The 20,395-nt window shown below is 40.7% G+C and overlaps 2 protein-coding genes across 2 annotated transcripts in view; both read right to left on the reverse strand.

Annotated features, from left to right (window-relative positions):
* Positions 1-12,341, reverse strand: part of prune (prune exopolyphosphatase) — a 59,392-nt gene extending 47,051 nt beyond the window's left edge. The window contains exon 1 of the mRNA XM_080753137.1: positions 12,133-12,341. Coding sequence (XP_080609263.1) covers positions 12,133-12,171 — 39 coding nt within the window. The 5' untranslated portion in view covers positions 12,172-12,341. The remainder of the gene's footprint in view (positions 1-12,132) is intronic.
* A 3,673-nt stretch (positions 12,342-16,014) lies between these two features.
* The window catches only part of myo1eb (myosin IEb), a 73,884-nt gene continuing 69,503 nt past the window's right edge, over positions 16,015-20,395 (reverse strand). The window contains exon 31 of the mRNA XM_080744569.1: positions 16,015-16,162. Coding sequence (XP_080600695.1) covers positions 16,086-16,162 — 77 coding nt within the window. The 3' untranslated portion in view covers positions 16,015-16,085. The remainder of the gene's footprint in view (positions 16,163-20,395) is intronic.

The raw sequence follows: 20,395 nt of genomic DNA on the forward strand, positions 1-20,395 counted from the left end.
GCTTATTTCCACAGGAACCACACTTTAAGTTTCTCAAACGCGTCTAGTCTATGTCCAAGTGTGTCTATGAAAGGAGCACTCGTTTTATGGTTAGATGTCACAGTTATTGTCCACGAAGCTCAGTTATTGTCCACGACATTGCAAGCGGCGCGAAGGCCAGCGGACCTGGCCAGGGCGCGCGGCCGGCGGAGCACCGCGCGAGTTACGAAGCCGTGGTGAATGCAATCGTTATATTTATGCCCAGGCCGTAAGGCCTGGGCAAGCCCACGATAAACGCCACGATAACCTCCTAACGCATTCTATTCACCTCTTCTGCGCGGTTCAAGTGACTACAATGGAGCGCTCCCTACCTCCGGTTCAGCCAATCACAGGGGGCTCGGCGGGGACCGGAACTTGGACAAGCTTGCGTATCAGCCAGACGCGTCTCAAACATCTGCTGAGTCCCCAATAAATCATCTCAACCTTCTGTGTAGAGCAGTTTGTGTTCATTCATTTACAAAGTGTTGTTTTAATGTTTTCATCCGCCAATCTATTTTTCTCTCTCTTTCTTTTAAAGCAGCATTACTGTATGTAACTCTTCTACCCCAGTAGATTTGAACCCGGTGCTGACTGTGTTAACACTGACCTCATTAGAGCCTGCCAGCCTCAACTGAAGCGACCGGCAGGTCAGAATGTGTGTCAGATCTGCGACCGTGGTTTTCCCAGTGACCCTGAGCACAACGGTGGGGGCGCAGGAGTGTGGGGAACACACCACTGACTATTGCCCATGGAGGTTGGATTTATGTATTGAGAGGCTCTCTTGCCGATTTCGTAAGAGACTCGTCGCCAATTGCAAGATATTTAAAAGTTATTTGGGGCCATGATGATAACCTTTTCTTCCCACTACTAGACTAATAAGGATTTATATTGTCTGTGTTATTGTTTACAACCGAAATTATTCACGTGTGGCAAGATGGCGGTTCCACTAGTTTTACTAGTAGGCTGGTGTAGGCTTAGAAGACCTTTTCAGAAGTTAATTTAATGTTTTCCATTTAATGATTTCCTTTATCATCATCTTGCTCTAATGCACGCAACTGTTTTCACCAGGTTTTAAGGTCTTATTTAAGTTGTTTCTCATAACCTTCGACCCTCCTTGCCCATCGGCCCCCACCGTTGCACTCAGGGTCACCGGGAAAACCGTGGTGGAGTCAGATCCTGTTGTCTAGGTGAGACCTGACCTCTGACCCCATCTAAATGACTCAATAGAAGAGCAGGGAGACAATTGTATGACTATGAGTTGTATGTCATTAACATACTCTACCATACAGATTGTACAAAACTAGAAGTTTGCGGCCCGAAGTCTAGAGTTCAGGCCGCTGCGTGGCCCTCACCGCCATGTTGCGGCAGTGTGGTGTGTGTAATGGCCAAATATGTTTTTTTTGAGAAAAAATAGTTTTTTGAGCAAAAATAGTTTTTTGAGAAAAAAATGTTTTTTGAGAAAAAATAATTTTGAGAAAAAAAAAATTGAGAAAAAATATTTGAGAAAAAAATAATTTTGAGAAAAAAAAAATTTTGAGAAAAAATTTTTTTTGAGAAAAAAACATTTTTTGAGAAAAACATTTTTTTTGAGAAAAAAAGTTTTTTGAGAAAAAAAATGTTTTTGAGGTGAAAGAGAAAAGTGGAAAGTTGTGAGCTAACTATTAGCTATTTTTGTGTGTGTGTGTGTGTGTGTGTGTGTGTGTGTGTGTGTTCTGGCTACGCCCCCCTTGGTTGAAATTGGATCCGCCGGTCCCATAGCTGGGATTCTGGGAATACGAGCCAATGGACGGCGGTCACCGGTCACCATGGCAACGGGGGGCCAATGATAGAGTTAGGGCGGTATTCTGTGAGTTCTACCGACCTACTACGGACCTAGCCTCGCGTAGCCAGGCTTACTCATCTGCGAAGAGAAAAGCCTGGTGACAATAGAAGGCAGAAGACGTTCTGGGAGGGGGGGCTGAATTTTCCCGGAAGCTGTATTTTTTTCACAGTGCTGTGTTCCTGCAAACGTATTCCCTGCACGAAAAAATCTGGTCTACGTCTCCTGCTACGTCGGTTACGCTCGCAATAAACAATATACAAACAAAAACATTGATTCAAGCAATGTTACACCTATTAAGAGTGAGTTAAGAGCTACAATCTATTTTAGTTTTTTCGCTGGGGAATGTAAACAGACCCGCATCGCATGACGTAACGTCCGTTAAACGCAGCACTTCCGCTAGGAATTGTGGAACACACCGGAAGCCCCATTGTCTACAGGGTGCTACGGACCTACATCTGATCTACATCTGATCTAGCTATGAGTTGAGGTGGATGTGAAGTGGGCGTGAATGGGCTTGGAAGTGGGATGCGGCAATAGGAGGAATGTAAGTATAGATGACATTTTATTCATTAAAAAGCATATTTAGGCTTATCCGTATCCGGTGGTTGACGTATAATTTATCATTGGCAATATGGTTGCATTGAAAACAATAAGGCATATAAAAAATACTTGTGGAGATTTAAATTCATCGTGAAATCGTCCTGTCATTCACTGGGATCAATTCACCTTTTATTTGCATGGAAATAACATACTGTTGATAATAACATAAATATCAGTTTATTCACTGAATGTTGATAATAACATAAATATCAGTTTATTCACTGCATGTAGATAATAGCATAAATATCAGTTTATTCACTGAATGTAGATAAATTAATAACATAAATATCAGTTTATTGACTGAATGTAGATAATAACATAAAGATCAGTTTATTGACTGAATGTAGATAAATTAATAACATAAATATCAGTTTATTGACTGAATGTAGATACATTAATAACATAAATACCAGTTTATTGACTGAATGTAGATAATAACATAAAGATCAACATAAATATCAGTTTATTCACTGAATGTAGATAACTAGAATCCCCCTCTAGGTCGTCGCGTTGCGTCTATAGGAGTAAATATTAGTCGAAAACAAATGCCTGAGGTACAGGGTGGCCACGATCTGATGTTTTGTTTGAGAAAATAATTTTTTTTGAGAAAAAAAAGTTTTTTGAGAAAAAAAAGTTTTTTGAGAAAAAAAAAGTTTGAGAAAAAAAAAATTTGAGAAAAAAAATTTTTTTGAGAAAAAAATATTTGAAAAAAAAAAAAATTTGAGAAAAAAAAAATTGAGAAAAAAAACATTTTTCTCAAAAAAAAATTTAGAGAAAAAAAATTTGCGAAAAAAAAAATTTGAGAAAAAAAAAATTGAGAAAAAAAATTTTTTGAGAAAAAAAATAAAATAATAATAAATAAAACGTATTGGTGATGCGATGACGTGGTATACGGATGTTACTGCGATTGAGGTGAAAGAGAAAAGTGGAAAGTTGTGAGCTAACTATTAGCTATTTGTGTGTGTGTGTGTGTGTGTGTGTGTGTGTGTGTGTGTGTGTGTGTGTGTGTGTGTGTGTGTGTGTGTTCTGGCTACGCCCCCCTCGGTTGAAATTGGATCCGCCGGTCCCATAGCTGGGAATACGAGCCAATGGACGGCGGTCACCATGGCAACGGGGGGCCAATGATAGAGTTATGGGCGGTTTTATTCCCTACACTCTACCGACATCTGCTCTGATTCCCTACACTCTACCGACATCTGCTCTGGCTATGAGTTGAAGTGGAGGCGAAATGGGCGTGGAAGTGGGATGCGGCTCTAAGAAAAATGTAATAGTAGATAACATAAAGATCAGTTTAATCACTGAATGTAGATACATTAATAACATAAAGATCAGTTTGACTGAATGTAGATAAATTAAAGGAGTCATCCAGACCAAAACACATATAGGGTTAAATCTGTCTTTTATCATACCCCTTTATACCTGCTTTATTCCATTTTTTTCATAGCTGCCCCTTTTGCTAGATATCGGCAGCCCCTGTTGCTAGATTTCGTGGGCCCTCTCATAACTAACAGAGTGTATAGCCTTTATACTAGTGCGGTTATTTCTTCAGCTTCAAAGTTAGTATTTTTTTATTGGATTGGAACTGACCCCTCCCTCCCCTCCCTCCCCTCCCTTTCTAGCCTCTCCTCTCCCTGCTCTGGTGCAGAGCAGAAGCCGTTTGACAAGTAAGGGTGCCTGTGAGGTCAAAACAGCGGTTTGGTTGGTCTCAGGGCGTTGTGTAAACACAATCCAATAAAAAAATACTAACTTTGAAGCTGAAGAAATAACCGCACTAGTATAAAGGCTATACACTCTGTTAGTTATGAGAGGGCCCGCAAAATCTAGCAACGGGGGCTGCCGAAATCTAGCAAAAGGGGCAGCTATGAAAAAAATCGACTAAAGCAGGTATAAAGGGGTATGATAAAAGACAGATTTAACCCTATATGTGTTTTGGTCTGGATGAATCCTTTAATAACATAAATATCAGCATCAGAGGACTGATTGACTGAGGCAGCAGATTTGAACAGGACACACGTACGGTCGTCACACCTTCACCTTGCAGATCTTACTCTGATGCAACGAGTGGCGTTTTGTCTTTTCAGCCGTTAGAAAGAACTGTTTAGTTTGACATGTTTTGACAACAATGGATTACATTCGTGAGTCGTGACAGCAAAATGCAAAAAGAACATAAAATCCAGTGTTAATTTAATGTAAAAAAGACAGAACCAAATGGACCCTTAGACACGCCAGGTGTTAATTTAATGTCTTATGCCACATGTCAACTTAGACACTACGCTGTAGGTGTTAATTTAATGTCGTATGCCACATGTCAGCTTAGACACTACGCTGTAGGTGTTAATTTAATGTCGTATGCCACATGTCAGCTTAGACACTACGCTGGGTCCATTTGGTTCAATTTGTAGAATAAATGAACACAGGAAGAGAATCTTTAATGTTGTATTTCTCCTGGTTCTTGCATGCACTGTCACACACACACACGCACGCACGCACACACACACACACACACACACACACACACACACACACACACACACTAATGTTCTATTACATACATGGGCAACTGGCGGCCCCCACCTTCAGTTAATGCGGCCCTCAGGTTAATTTCGGAAAACTGATAGATTTCAGGTGTTAAAATTCTAAACATGCAAACATGACCCACTTTAATTATTTCAGTCTATATTGGTTGCTTAACTCTTTTACCGCTTTGGACGTTCCCGTTCGCCCCATTTTTTCCGGCGGCGCGATGCCAATAGTACGTTCTTTGGCTCATTCTTTTGTACCTTGTTTTGATGTCTGTAAACTGATGAGGGGTCGCGCGGGTGTGTACAGTAATAAGCGTCTCCTGTAATCCTGCTTTGAAATCTCCATCTCACGTAAACATCAATAATGTCCAAATTCACTTCTTGGCTGCTAGCTGTCGTTCTATTGCTCTGATGCGACTCTGCGCCCTGAATGTAAGGAAGCTGCAGCGGCTCATTTCACATTCATTCTTGCACGAGGCTGCCCTCTACTGCTAGTATAGCCAAAGTACACCTATTTAAGGAGAAAAGAAAATAATAATGATAAAAAAAATGAATACATCTTTGTCTATAACATCGCAAAGGTAAGGTGCTTTTGCTGGCACAAAACCCAATAAATAAATAACAACATCTGGCAGTAAAACAGTTAATGAGTACTAGTACTAGTCTTTTTTATGCCCATTGTATAATATAATCTGAAATGAAATATTTTCAGGATTCCAATTAAAAAATAGCCAAACATAATTCAGGATTCCAATTAAAAAATATCAATATTTAGCCGATCAATAGCTGATCTATAAGCTCAAAACGTGTCGCAGTGCGACGCGTTTTGAGCTTGTAGATCATCTATTTTTGCTATTTATGACTGTATGACTGTATTATGCATTGTGGCCCTCTGGAGTGAGTGTGAAAATATAGTGGCCCTCTCTATTATCAAAGTTGCCCACCCCTGATCTATTATGAAGTCAGTGGTGCATTTGATTCCCACTAGAAGCCATCCCGGCAGCAGCAGCTCATATATACTCTACTCTACTCTACTCCAGCTAGCGGTGAGTTATTTGATACTGAGAGTGTTTTCCAGGCCTGGGTACACACAATACACACACAATACACACACTACATTACACACACACACACACACACACACACACACACACACACACACACACACACACACACACACACACACACACACACACACACACACACACACACACACACACACACACACACACACACACACAGTGATGTTGTGGTGCGTGTGTGCGTGCGTGCGTGCGTGCGTGCGTGCGTGCGTGCGTACGTACGTGCGTGTGCGTGTGCGTGTGTGTGTGTGTGTGTGTGTGTGTGTGTGTGTAATGTAGTGTGTGTGTAATGTAGTGTGTGTGTAATGTAGTGTGTGTGTGTGTGCGTGTGTGCGTGTGTGCGTGCGTGTGTGTAAATCAAGCCCAGGTCAGGATGACTCGATGGCTCCATATTGATAATCCATGCCTGTGGCAACGCCTCACATCTGAAGGCCTGAAATTATTCTATATTTAGCTGTTGCAAAATGTGAAAAGTTATGAAAATGTGAGCAAATCTTTGAATATATTTATTTTTTAAGCGAACATTTGTAACTCAAATTTTGCTTTTGGGGGGTCCCTGGAACTAAATATTTTGAGATGAGGGTCCGTGGCCAAATACATGTTTGACATGAACATTTTTGAGAACCACTGACATACTGTAGAAAGGTAGGTTTTTCTGAAACCTACCATACCCTGGGTCCAGGGGGGTCCAGGGGTATGCAGCTGCCATACCCTGGGTCCAGGGGGGGAAATAAAAGTTACTTTTAAATATAAATCCATGAATGTCTCTTTGTCTATCTGTGCTGGTTATTATGTTGTTAAATTACAGTAAAATAACTACAAATGCAAAAATGTACAAAATGGTCACTTTAACAAGCTATTATAATTATATTCTACCCATCTTGACAGAATGCTATATTCCCAGGTTCCGCAGGTCAGCTGCACAGGTGCAATTCCTTATTGTTAATTGTGACACGTTTACTAACATTCCAAGTTTAGCTGCACTTGAACAACCGTTCCAGGCTGCCATATCCAGCCCAAGAAAGTACTTCTTAAAATAAATGTATCATGCCTGTTGCTAAGGTATGGCAACATGACTGGTGTCTTGCACGCGTGTTGCCATGTTGTGTAGACTTATTGTGAAGTAAGTAATGCAGATGTTAACAACCATTTAACTCTTGAAAGCATAAAATGAAACCAAACACTCTACAAGCAGGACTGGAATTCTGTCATTTTAGGGGCGTACATTTTTTAGGGCACAAAGGCCAAATGCCAGGGCAGGAAGGCCATCAAATAAAACAAGGGTTAAGGATGTTATATGTAGACTATCTGCTGTGAAATAAATAAATAGGTATTTACAATCTGATCCATGCTCAGCCCTGCACCAATCAAAGATACTGGATTGGTTTAGAAATGGGACTCAACCAAAGACTCTGGTGTCTACTAGGGGAGCCAAAATACTGAACCGTACCGGTATACCGAACCGAACGGCCCTGTACTGAACCGTACCGGTATACCGAACCGAACGGCCCATACCGGTGTCTACTGTCTACTAGGGGTGCCACAATACTGAACCCAACCGGTATACCGAACCGAACGGCCCATACCGAATGAACCCAATTTCTTTATTTTTTTGGGTGTGGCCACTTAAAAACATAATTTTAACTCTTTCTGTAAATTTTTTGGAGAAAATCTTCCTCCTAGTATAATCATAATAACTGATTATCATGTTTTAGGGGGGAAACAAATGATTGCACCATATCTTTAAAATTAACGGAACATTTTGGATTCTTTATTTTTTTCATTTTTCATTTTTACTGTACCGAAACCGTGAGCCAAAAACCGAGATACGAACCGAACCTTGGGCTGACTGAACCGTGGCACCCCTAGTGTCTACATGACAAGAAAGAGACACACGTCGACATATTGACAAGACAGAGGAGAAAGTAGTGCAGTCAGCTGCTAGGGCTTTAAGGCCACTGTGGTCTCAGGTCATGTCATTGGTTTGAGGGGCATTAAGGCCACTGTGGTCTCAGGTCATGCCATTGGTTTGAGGGGCATTAAGGCCACTGTGGCCTCAGGTCATGTCATTGGTTTGAGGGGCATTAAGGCCACTGTGGTCTCAGGTCATACCATTGGTTTGAGGGGCATTAAGGCCACTGTGGTCTCAGGTCATGCCATTGGTTTGAGGGGCATTAAGGCCACTGTGGCCTCAGGTCATGTCATTGGTTTGAGGGGCATTAAGGCCACTGTGGTCTCAGGTCATGCCATTGATTTGAGGGGCTTTAAGGCCACTGTGGTCTCAGGTCATGCCATTGGTTTGAGGGGCATTAAGGCCACTGTGGTCTCAGGTCATGCCATTGGTTGGGCAGGGACACAGTATCTCTGTAGCCATTAAACGAAACGGGTATTTCTTACATTGATGCTCCTACATATTATCATGCAAGCACCAGTTAAAGTTACTTTCCATCCCTCATATACTGTGTGCACAGTGCACATCCCATAACCCACACACTGCACATCATTTCGGAGCTCATATCTTTGAACGGGTAAGGGCTAGTTGGAAACATAACAGAAGCACACTAGCTCAGACAGAGTCATTCGAGCGGCCTATTCTTGTTATGGGTGTATAGTTTAAGAAAACGTTTGAAAACATCATGGAGGTAACACCAACAACACCAGAGAAAGACAAAATAACATCCCCAAAAAATATTGAAAGGAGACATAACGCTTCCAGTAGGACATGTTATTGCTACTGCACCAAGGGAGTGGTTGCGTCACATCCGCTTTATCTCGCACTCATCGTTTCTATTTCCGTTTGCCAGACTGTATGCCAGGAGCATTTGCCCAAATCGTGGAGGCAACAGTCTGGCCTCGTGAGACTACAATATAAGCAACCTCTACAACAGTCTGGCCTCGTGAGACTACAATATAAACAACCTCTACAACAGTCTGGCCACGCGAGACTACAATATAAGCAACCTCTACAACAGTCTGGCCTTGTGAGACTACAATATAAGCAACCTCTACAACAGCCTGGCCTCGTGAGACTACAATATAAGCAACCTCTACAACAGTCTGGCCTCGTGAGACTACAATATAAGCAACCTCTACAACAGTCTGGCCTCGTGAGACTACAATATAAGCAACCTCTACAACAGTCTGGCCTTGTGAGACTACAATATAAGCAACCTCTACAACAGTCTGGCCTCGTGAGACTACAATATAAGCAACCTCTACAACAGTCTGGCCTCGTGAGACTACAATATAAGCAACCTCTACAACAGTCTGGCCATGTGAGACTACAATATAAGCAACCTCTACAACAGTCTGGCCTCGTGAGACTACAATATAAGCAACCTCTACAACAGTCTGGCCTTGTGAGACTACAATATAAGCAACCTCTACAACAGCCTGGCCTCGTGAGACTACAATATAAGCAACCTCTACAACAGTCTGGCCTCGTGAGACTACAATATAAGCAACCTCTACAACAGTCTGGCCTTGTGAGACTACAATATAAGCAACCTCTACAACAGCCTGGCCTCGTGAGACTACAATATAAGCAACCTCTACAACAGTCTGGCCTCGTGAGACTACAATATAAGCAACCTCTACAACAGTCTGGCCTCGTGAGACTACAATATAAGCAACCTCTACAACAGTCTGGCCTTGTGAGACTACAATATAAGCAACCTCTACAACAGTCTGGCCTCGTGAGACTACAATATAAGCAACCTCTACAACAGTCTGGCCTCGTGAGACTACAATATAAGCAACCTCTACAACAGTCTGGCCATGTGAGACTACAATATAAGCAACCTCTACAACAGTCTGGCCTCGTGAGACTACAATATAAGCAACCTCTACAACAGTCTGGCCTCGTGAGACTACAATATAAGCAACCTCTACAACAGTCTGGCCTCGTGAGACTACAATATAAGCAACCTCTACAACAGTCTGGCCTCGTGAGACTACAATATAAGCAACCTCTACAAGAGTTATAATTTATGGCTATTGTACACCCAGGGTCACATAAGCTTCACTGGACGCTTCATGAAGTTAACTCATAAATAGCTCCTCTCACTTCACACTAGGTGTGCTTTTCCTTTTTTTATATATGCTGGACGTTTGCCTTTTTGTTGAACGCTTCATTTCATAGCTCCTTACCGTATCTTAGTACAAAGCTGAGACATTTTTCTTGAGTATTTCCATGTTTTATTTATACTACTCCACTGTTTCAGAGGTAGGCCTACAATACTCCATTATTATTATTTAACAGCTTTGTTTACTGTTTACTTTATGCATGTTTATGTTATTTATAAAGAAATTAAATGATGATAAATATATAATAATAGGTGAAAGCTAGCCAGCATCACATACAGTAAGCTAATTAAAATCAGACTCAACTTTACCAGCTGGCTGCAACATTAATGTGAGGAACACCTTGATGCATTACTAATTACATTGAAAATAAATAATATGATTGTGAAAATTGTGATTGGGCCATCCTGCATGAATCAGTATATTTTGATGAGGGCGGCATGGCTCAGGGGTAGAGAAACCGTTATTAGAGCACAAAGGGTTCCTGAAGGGTTCCCAGTTCGAATCCGGGCTCCCCCTGAGTTAATGTGGAAGGGTCCTTGAGCAAGACTCTGAACCCCTAGTTGCTCCCGGTGAGCAGGTTGGTGCCTTGCATGGGTTTCCTCCGCCACCGGTGTATGAATGTGTGCGTGAATGGGTGAATGTAATGCACAATCTATGTAAAGCGCTTTGGATAAAAGTGCTATATAAATGCACCATTTACCAAAATGCACCATTTTGACGCCACATTGCCATAGTTGCAGCTTAGGGGTGTAACGATACATTTTGCTAGCGATTCGATACATATCACGATACATGGTTGACGATACGATACATGGACGATATTGGTTCATTCATGGCCATACGATACGATTCGATTCAATGATTTAAAATCGATATAGTAACTATTTAGCAAAGAAATTAAATCTGTTTGAAAGGTGCGGATAGTGCAGGTTTTTAAGGGAAACATGTATTATGATGGATATAAATAAGTAAACACGGTGATTATCTGCCAAATACATGGACATTGTATATTGACAAACCTGCACCTTGACATGAACCCAGAGATTACACACATTTATGGATAGACCAGATCTCTATATGGAAAGGAAAAGTAATTAAATGCACAAGCAGGTAGTATCGATACAATCAATTCTTTGCACTGCCGATTCGATACGATACAAAATTAAACGATGCGATTCGATTTTAGCTGTTTTCATTCGATATATTTCGATACAGTTACTATATCGTTACACCCCTATTGCAGCTGCATAGCCTACTTTGACTCCAGTACAATATGTTACACAGGACTTTAGGCTACATGTAGCAGAGTCACATGTTATTAATTACTACTATTAAATATGAATTAAATATGTTACACAGGACTTTAGGCTACATGTGTAGCAGAGTCACATGGTATTAATTACTATTAAATATGAATTAAATATGTTACACAGGACTTTAGGACAGAGTCACATGGTATTAATTACTACTATTAAATATGAATTAAATATGTTACACAGGACTTTAGGCTACATGTACCAGAGTTACATGGTATTAATTACTACTATTATAAGTTAACCCACCAATCAGTCTAAATACTTTTCACCACTTGTGTGTGCGGTGTGAGTGTGACGTGACAGACACACTTTATGATCTTAAAACCAGCTTCATTCTAATAATATAAAAATCTGCATGCTATGCAGTATGCACTGTTGACACACACACACACACACACACACACACACACACACACACACACACACACACACACACACAGCTCTGAACATTCTGTCTGCATGGCCAGGCAATATTACGCAACACACACACACACACACACACGCACGCACGCACGCATGCACGCACGCACACACACACACACAGTATTGTGACATGGCTTGGTAAACACAGTGCGGTCATCTCAGATGGACGCTACAGAGCAGAATGACCATATATGGACACTTTATATGAACACTTCCTCTTCCTCTAAACAACATTAATAATCCAATAAAGATGTCTTTTTTACCTTCAGTTGCTCCTGGCAGCTCGTAAGGAAACTCTCCATTTGCCCTCCTTTAAAACGGCGCAGCCCCCGCGGCGTTAAGATCACAGGCTGGATTTAAACACCGTTTAAACTGTGTGTTGTTAAGATCATCTATTCTACAACAACACAACCACAACGATCTGCAGTTCTGCACACCGTAGCGTGGAGCTGTGTGTGTGTGTGTGTGCGTGCAGTTACAAGAGTCATGTGTTGACCTCCAGGCGAACGGAACTCTGGGAAATGTAGTTGTAGCATAGGGTAAATGTTTGTGCCTTGAGTCGAGAAAAAAAAAGGAAAGACAAATCAAAAAATGTCTTCTAAAAATATCTGAATAAAAAAATAAAATATGTTTGGCGTATATGAGTGGTTTTCATGTCAAGGACCCCCAACATTATATGTATTTTAGACGCGGACCCCCATCTCAAAATACTGACACTTATAGAATCGGGTCAAAATTCTAACTTTCACGATTTTTCAAAAAATAGCAGATTACAAGCTCGCAGCTTGTAGATCTGCTATTTTTCAATAGTTAAAGCATAAATAATGATACACAATACTGTGTACCCGTTCTGAAAGGGTTTTAACAGAACAATGCAGTCTCCTCTGAAACAGTGATGTGATTCACGCTTTCAAGGCCATCTAATTTTAGAAGGTTTTGATACGCAGGACAAGCTTCATGCCAACACTAGAACACACACACACTATAACACTATAACACACACACTATAACACTATAACACACACACTATAACACTATAACACACACACTAACACTATAACACACACACCAGGCAGAGATAATGACCATATGCCACAATGTACCAGCTGGTGTCAGTGTGGCATTTTGGGTAATGTAGTTTTATCCGTCTCCCCACTTGAGAAAAAATATATAAGTGAGACCATTATGGTTAAACATTGAGTTCGTTTAGATCCAAGGTACCTCAATGTGAAATTATGATATCATATCATTCAAATACAACTGTTTCAAGACTAGAATCACTAAATCACTAAATAAAGAAATACAAATCCATATCCAGAATGTATGAGATTGGTTACGTTGATATAAATATAATATTGTGATAAATAATAATAAAAATAATTGTACTGATTGTAGAAAAGAAAAATGATCCCTGACAAAAAACGTAGAACTAACCAGCAACCGATATCATTTCATAGAAACATTTATTCATGTTCATCATATTTTAATTGGGATCAAATACAGAGATTGTAGAAACATCTTTCCAGCGTCCACCAAGGTAAAGAGAAGAGAATAAATCTGTGTGTTTGGAAAGGTTGGACAGGTTGCTCTGCTTGGTTGTTCTCAACATTAAACTCCTTTTCAATGTGTTTTTTACATACAAAACATCAAGCACAAACAATAGAATTATTTAAAAAATAGACCGTTTCTATAAAGCTTTCCAAACAAAAGAAAAACACAATGATGAAATATCTGTGGGAAAATTACAGTATATGCCTCGCAGTCGTAAGCACAATAATTCAGTGTTTATAAAGCATTACATTTTCTGTTTTTAACAATTATATATATTTTTTCCCTTTTTTGATCTTGGAGTGTTTGTTGTTTATTCTGATATTCTGGACTTTACACTTTCAGCAACACATTGGTTTCATTTACATTCAAAACAAAACAAAAAATCGATCTACAAGCTCACAATGTACACTATCACATTGAGACGTCACATTGCAAATCAGCTGTTGTTGAAATGGGGCCTGAGTAGTTAATCAATATTCAACTGTCCTCCCTGAGTGATCAATACAGTTAGAATTGATCTGATCGATTGTGAAAAGTAACGCTGACAAGCTGTGGTTTCAAACCCAACAGAAGGCGGTTTGGACAGGATTGTTCTGAGGAAAGGATTTACTGTACGAGCTACTGTACATCCATAGTGTTACTTTATTTTACTCATTCAGGCCTAGAATTATTGAATGCTTTAACCAGTGAAAAATAGCAGATCTACAAGCTTGTAGATCTGCTATTTTTGAAAAAGTCGTGAAAATGTGTGCACATTTTTGAATATTATGTATTTTCAAAGCGAACGTTTGTAACTAAAACTTTGCTTATTTTGAGATGGGGGTCCGTGGCCAAATACATATCATTTTGGGGGTCCTTGACATGAAAAGGTTTGAGAACCACTGTCATAGTAATCTCTCAAGAACAGACTATAACTGAGCTCCAGTTAAGTGAAAAGGACCTTTTCTTTGACGATGGCTGGCCAGATTGCTGACATAGAAACATAGGGTTTTTCAGAAAAACCTTAGAAGGATTCAAAAGAATCGGGTAATTCTTTTTCAAAAATAGCAGATCTACAAGCTTGCTGTGAGCTTGCATATCTGTTATTTTTCACTAGTTAAAGCATAAAATAATACACAATACTGTGTACCCGTTCTGAACGGGTTCAAAGCTACTGAACATCCATAGTGTAACTTTCTGCCCATGGAGAGGAGATTGCAACGATGTCTGAACTAACAATAAAGATGTCAGAATATCTCGTGTCCGATCAGGTGTGCGCCAAAGTAACGTTTGAAAGCTGACGTCGTCAACCAGTTTGGGAACATTTTAGGATTTTAGGGATTCTGGTTCCTTAGCGGTTCCCTCTTAAAGGACTTTGTTTGTTTTACAACAAGGGTTGTAATGTTAGATTGTAATTAGAGAAAAGAAAAGATGAGTGATTAAACAATTGGCGATGTTGATTTCAGCAGGTGGGGTCATGCGTACAAGTGGCTAAATGTGTCTTTTTAGGCACGATAAGCCGGTGATTTCTTTATTACTATTTACAGTAACACTACCAGCCCCCATAAAACACATCCAACCATGAAAGGTTGTGGTGCATCTTGGGAAGGTAAACAATGAGTCTACGACACGCTGACATCAAAACGTCTCGTATGATGAAGGGCTTTAATTTAATAGTAAAGTGTAAATGCCGGGCAGTGAGGTCCTGGTTGTATTGGACCGTACCAGAGTACACATCAGGGCATTAACCAAAAAGTCGACTTCATTACACAAGTCGACTCCCACCAGAGAAAGTCGAAAGTCGAAGTTGAAAAATTTGCTATTGTGAAAATAGCAGATCTATGTGAACATGTAGATCTGCTATTTTCACAATTTCTGCCTCTAATATTTGACAATTTGGACAATGTTTAATTTGTCATTTTAGAGGTATTAAAAAGTCCTTAAATTGTCACTTTAGAAATGTGCAGATACCCTCTATACACTTAAACTTTATGTTGGTTTGTTTACAGTTGAGTGAGAAAACAATGTTGCACATTAAGTTAATCATCTGGGGATCGTGTGTGATGTGATCAGCCAGGCCAAGGACCCCTTAGCTGAGAGAGATGAAGCAGGGACCCCTTAGCTGAGAGAGATGAAGCAGGGACCCCTTAGCAGAGAGAGAGATGAAGCAGGGACCCCTTAGCTGAGAGAGATGAAGCAGGGACCCCTTAGCAGAGAGAGAGATGAAGCAGGGACCCCTTAGCAGAGAGAGAGATGAAGCAGGGACCCATTAGCAGAGAGAGAGATGAAGCAGGGACCCCTTAGCTAAGAGAGATGAAGTAGGGACCCCTTAGCAGAGAGACAGACGAAGCAGGGACCCCCTCTAATATAAAATGATGGTGCAGATTAGTCCTTTTCATAGATTCCATAGATAGCTTCATCATTTGACAGCACAGTGTTGGGTTCATTTTAATGTGTATTTTCAGACAGTTAAACCATTTAAACCCTCAATACTTAGAAAACCAGAACTCAAAAATAGCCGATCTACAAGCTCACAGCGCCTTGCAGCGCTGAGGGACCCCCCCCCCCCCCCCTCCATGGAATACAGAGTAGAAGAGAGGAGGAGGAGGAGGAGGAGAGGAGGAGGAGAGGAGGAGGAGAGGAGCAGAAAGGAACAGAAAGGAGCAGAAAGGAGTGGAGAGCAGGTTCACATCTTCTCCACGTAGTTTCCTGGGAACATTCCTTCTCTGCCCCGCAGACGACCGTACCACCATCCTGATGGATCTGTAGAGAGATAATTATATATTATATAATTATTATAACTACTGTACATACTGTACACCTTACTGTACCACCATCCTGATGGATCTGTAGAGACAATTATATTACTGTAACTACTGTACACCTTACTGTACCACCATCCTGATGGATCTGTAGAGAGAGTTATATTACTGTAACTACTGTACACCTTACTGTACCACCATCCTGATGGATCGGTGGAGACACAGTTATATTACTGTAACTACTGTACATACTGTACACCTTACTGTACCACCATCCTGATGGATCTGTAGACACACAGTTATACTGTAACTACTGTACATACTGTACACCTTACTGTACCACCATCCTGATGGATCTGTAGAGAGAGTTATATAACTGTAACTACTGTACACCTTACTGTACCACCATCCTGATGGATCTGTAGGGAGACAATATTAATACTGTAACTACTGTACATACTGTACACCTTACTGTACCACCATCCTGATGGATCTGTAGACACACAGTTATACTGTAACTACTGTACATACTGTACACCTTACTGTACCACCATCCTGATGGATCTGTGGAGACACAGTTATACTGTAACTACTGTACATACTGTACACCTTACTGTACCACCATCCTGATGGATCTGTAGGGAGACAATATTCATACTGTAACTACTGTAACTACTGTACACCTTACTGTACCACCATCCTGATGGATCTGTGGAGACAATATTCATACTGTAACTACTGTAACTACTGTACATACTGTACACCTTACTGTACACCTTACTGTACCACCATCCTGATGGATCTGTGGAGACAATATTCATACTGTAACTACTGTAACTACTGTACATACTGTACACCTTACTGTACACCTTACTGTACCACCATCCTGACGGATCTGTGGAGACAATGTTCATCTATCTATAAATGCGACAAATCTCTGTCTGTCTGTCTGTCTGCGTGCGTGTGTGTATGTAATCCGCGTATCTCGAGAACCGTTCGTCCCACCGGCTTCAGATTCGGCACGCGCGTTCCCCGCCGCGGCGCGGAGTGCCGTGCCCGGCCTCGACCCGACCCGACGTGCGTGTTTTCAGAACCGGCGCGAAACGTTCGGAATCACGTGTCCTATGACAACAGGTATATTGGGGTTTGCATTAAAGGGTGGGGCATTCATGGGGTCCGCTCCAAAAAATAAAATAAAAGAGACAAAGACAAACATAAGACAAGCAACAAAGCGTGGGACTGGGAGGATGACTTGAATGATGCAGATTTAAGCAGGCTGTGTATTCTGCTTAAATAAGAAACAAACAAAAAGCGACAGAGATCTCATATATGGGCATAAAATGGACGCAGATAAACAGATATCTCCATATACGGGCATAAAGGGACACATACAGACAGATACAGAGATCTCCATATACGGGCATAAAATGGACGCAAATAGACAGATATCTCCATATATGGGCATATATGGGCATAAAATGGACCCAGAACTATATCTGCAGTGATCTCCATATATCGACATAAAATGGACGCCGACAGACAGACAGATACAGATATCTCCATATATGGGCATAAATGGACACAAGCAAACAGATGGTCAAAACGGGTCCTATGACAACAGGTATAATGGGGTTTGCATTAAAGGGCGGGGCATTCATTTCCTATTTACATCGTTCCCGAGTTGGCCAGGTCGCCGACTAGACGCTGGGCCGCCCGAGCGTCTAGTAACATTAACTACTGTACACTGTACTGCACTGCACACTGTACTGTACACTGTACTGTACCACCATCCTGACGGATCTGTAGAGACAATTATATTCATAACATTATCTACTGTACATACTGTACACCTTACTGTACCACCATCCTGACGGATCTGTAGAGACAATATTCATACTGTAACTACTGTAACTACTGTACATACTGTACACCTTACTGTACACCTTACTGTACCACCATCCTGACGGATCTGTAGAGACAATATTCATACTGTAACTACTGTAACTACTGTACATACTGTACACCTTACTGTACACCTTACTGTACCACCATCCTGACGGATCTGTAGAGACAATATTCATACTGTAACTACTGTACATACTGTACACTGTACTGTACACCTTACTGTACCACCATCCTGATGGATCTGTAGAGACAATTATATTCATACTGTAACTACTGTACATACTGTACACCTTACTGTACACCTTACTGTACCACCATCCTGATGGATCTGTAGAGACAATTATATTCATACTGTAACTACTGTACATACTGTACACCTTACTGTACACCTTACTGTACCACCACCCTGATGGATCTGTAGAGACAATTATATTCATACTGTAACTACTGTACATACTGTACACCTTACTGTACACCTTACTGTACACCAGGGGTCGGCAATTAGATTTGGCCTCGGGCCAATTTTTTTCTAAACTTGAGATGGGGGGCCAGAACATATAATGAAAGGCTAATTTAAGAAATTAATAGTTAGACAATGTTACTGGAACTCCAAGACAGACTGCCTTACAAGACATATAAGCATCTGTGATAAAAAGAAAAGAATATATATGTGGAAAAACGAGCGGTTTTCCCCCCTTTCTATTTGCAAATATTGATGGACTGATGTAGTGAAGCCTTTAATAATTGTAATGATTAGCCTACATACTTTTATGTTAATAATTATTATTTCCTTTTTCTCTGCTGCCAGTCGTAGGCTACAACATCACATAAATATAATCATGAATCATGATTCATGCACATCTCACAATTCTGTGCAGCACGTGAGTTTGTAGATTCAATATACTGTGCGCAAGTTGCGCAACACCGTTGTACGTTGACAAATTGGTCGTTATAGTGAAGTGATCGCAGCTGCTTGGCAGAAAGAAGAAAGACTGCTAGAACGCTAAACATCAGCCTTATCTGCTTCAAATAGGCAAGCTAGAGAATGAACCAAAAGCATAAAGAAGAGGAAACAAGTGGTCAATGCAAAGCCCCTTTAGAAGCGCAACAGCTTTGCTGTGACATTGTTGGCTGCTTGAAAGGAAATAATTTTAGACAGCACCAAGAAGATGAAGCATGGATGGCACCTCCAAAGTTAGATTCCACGCACTCTGACCACAGGTAAAAGCTCACAGCAGCAGCAAGCAGCAGCACCACCACTCAGTCAATTTCAATTCAATTCAAAGGAGCTTCAGTCACTACTGTACACACGGCTGCTGCTGCTCCCGGTGCCTATTCACTCGGCATGAATATGTTGAATATTAAAAGCATGTGGGAATGCGTTCTCTGTTTGGACATTATAGCTACGATAGCGTATGTGGGACTGTCAGTCCAGTATCGTATAACAAATAAAATAATAACAATAATAATAAAAATAAAAACATAATTCTCAAAATAATCTGGGGGGCCAGAAATAATTTCCAAGGGGCCAGTTTTGGCCCGCGGGCCGCCTATTGCCTACCCCTGCTGTACACCTTACTGTACCACCATCCTGATGGATCTGTAGAGACACAGTTATACTGTAACTACTGTACATACTGTACACCTTACTGTACCACCACCCTGATGGATCTGTAGAGACAATTATATTCATACTGTAACTACTGTACATACTGTACACCTTACTGTACACCATCCTGACGGATCTGTAGATACAGTTACATTCATGGAACATTAACTACATATACAGTAGTACATATTGTAAATCTACTGTATACAAAATAACATTTAACTACGGTTGTGCAAAAAAAAAGAATCTACACCCCCCCCCCCCCCCTGCAAATCTTGTTTATTGGCTGAATGAAATATAAATCATACAAGAACAATGTAAATGCTACTCAAAAGTAACATTTGTGTTTTTTTTCCTCCAAATGAAATGCTAAATGCCACTCTTAATTACAGACAAACATCTGTAATCAACTGCAATGGACTAATCAAGGGCTTAAACAGTTGCATCAGATGTGCAATCTGGCCTGACTAGAAGTTTGTTGACTTGTTGACTCAACAACCAGTTGCATTTCACAAGCCTTTGAATCCTCCTGTTGAACTTTGGACTTTATTGATGATTAGAAGCCTTTTCCCTGCTGTTTTAATGTTTTAATATGGAGCAATATGTCTGTATCATTTATTATTATGTTTTATTAATTGCTTGTAATGCTGAATTTTGACCTGTGAAGCACTTTGGTACAATGCGAGTTGTTCTTAAATGTGCAATACAAATACATTTGAT

This window comes from Nannobrachium achirus (genome assembly GCF_963921795.1).
Source record: "Nannobrachium achirus genome assembly, chromosome: 2".
NCBI classification, from domain to species: domain Eukaryota; kingdom Metazoa; phylum Chordata; class Actinopteri; order Myctophiformes; family Myctophidae; genus Nannobrachium; species Nannobrachium achirus.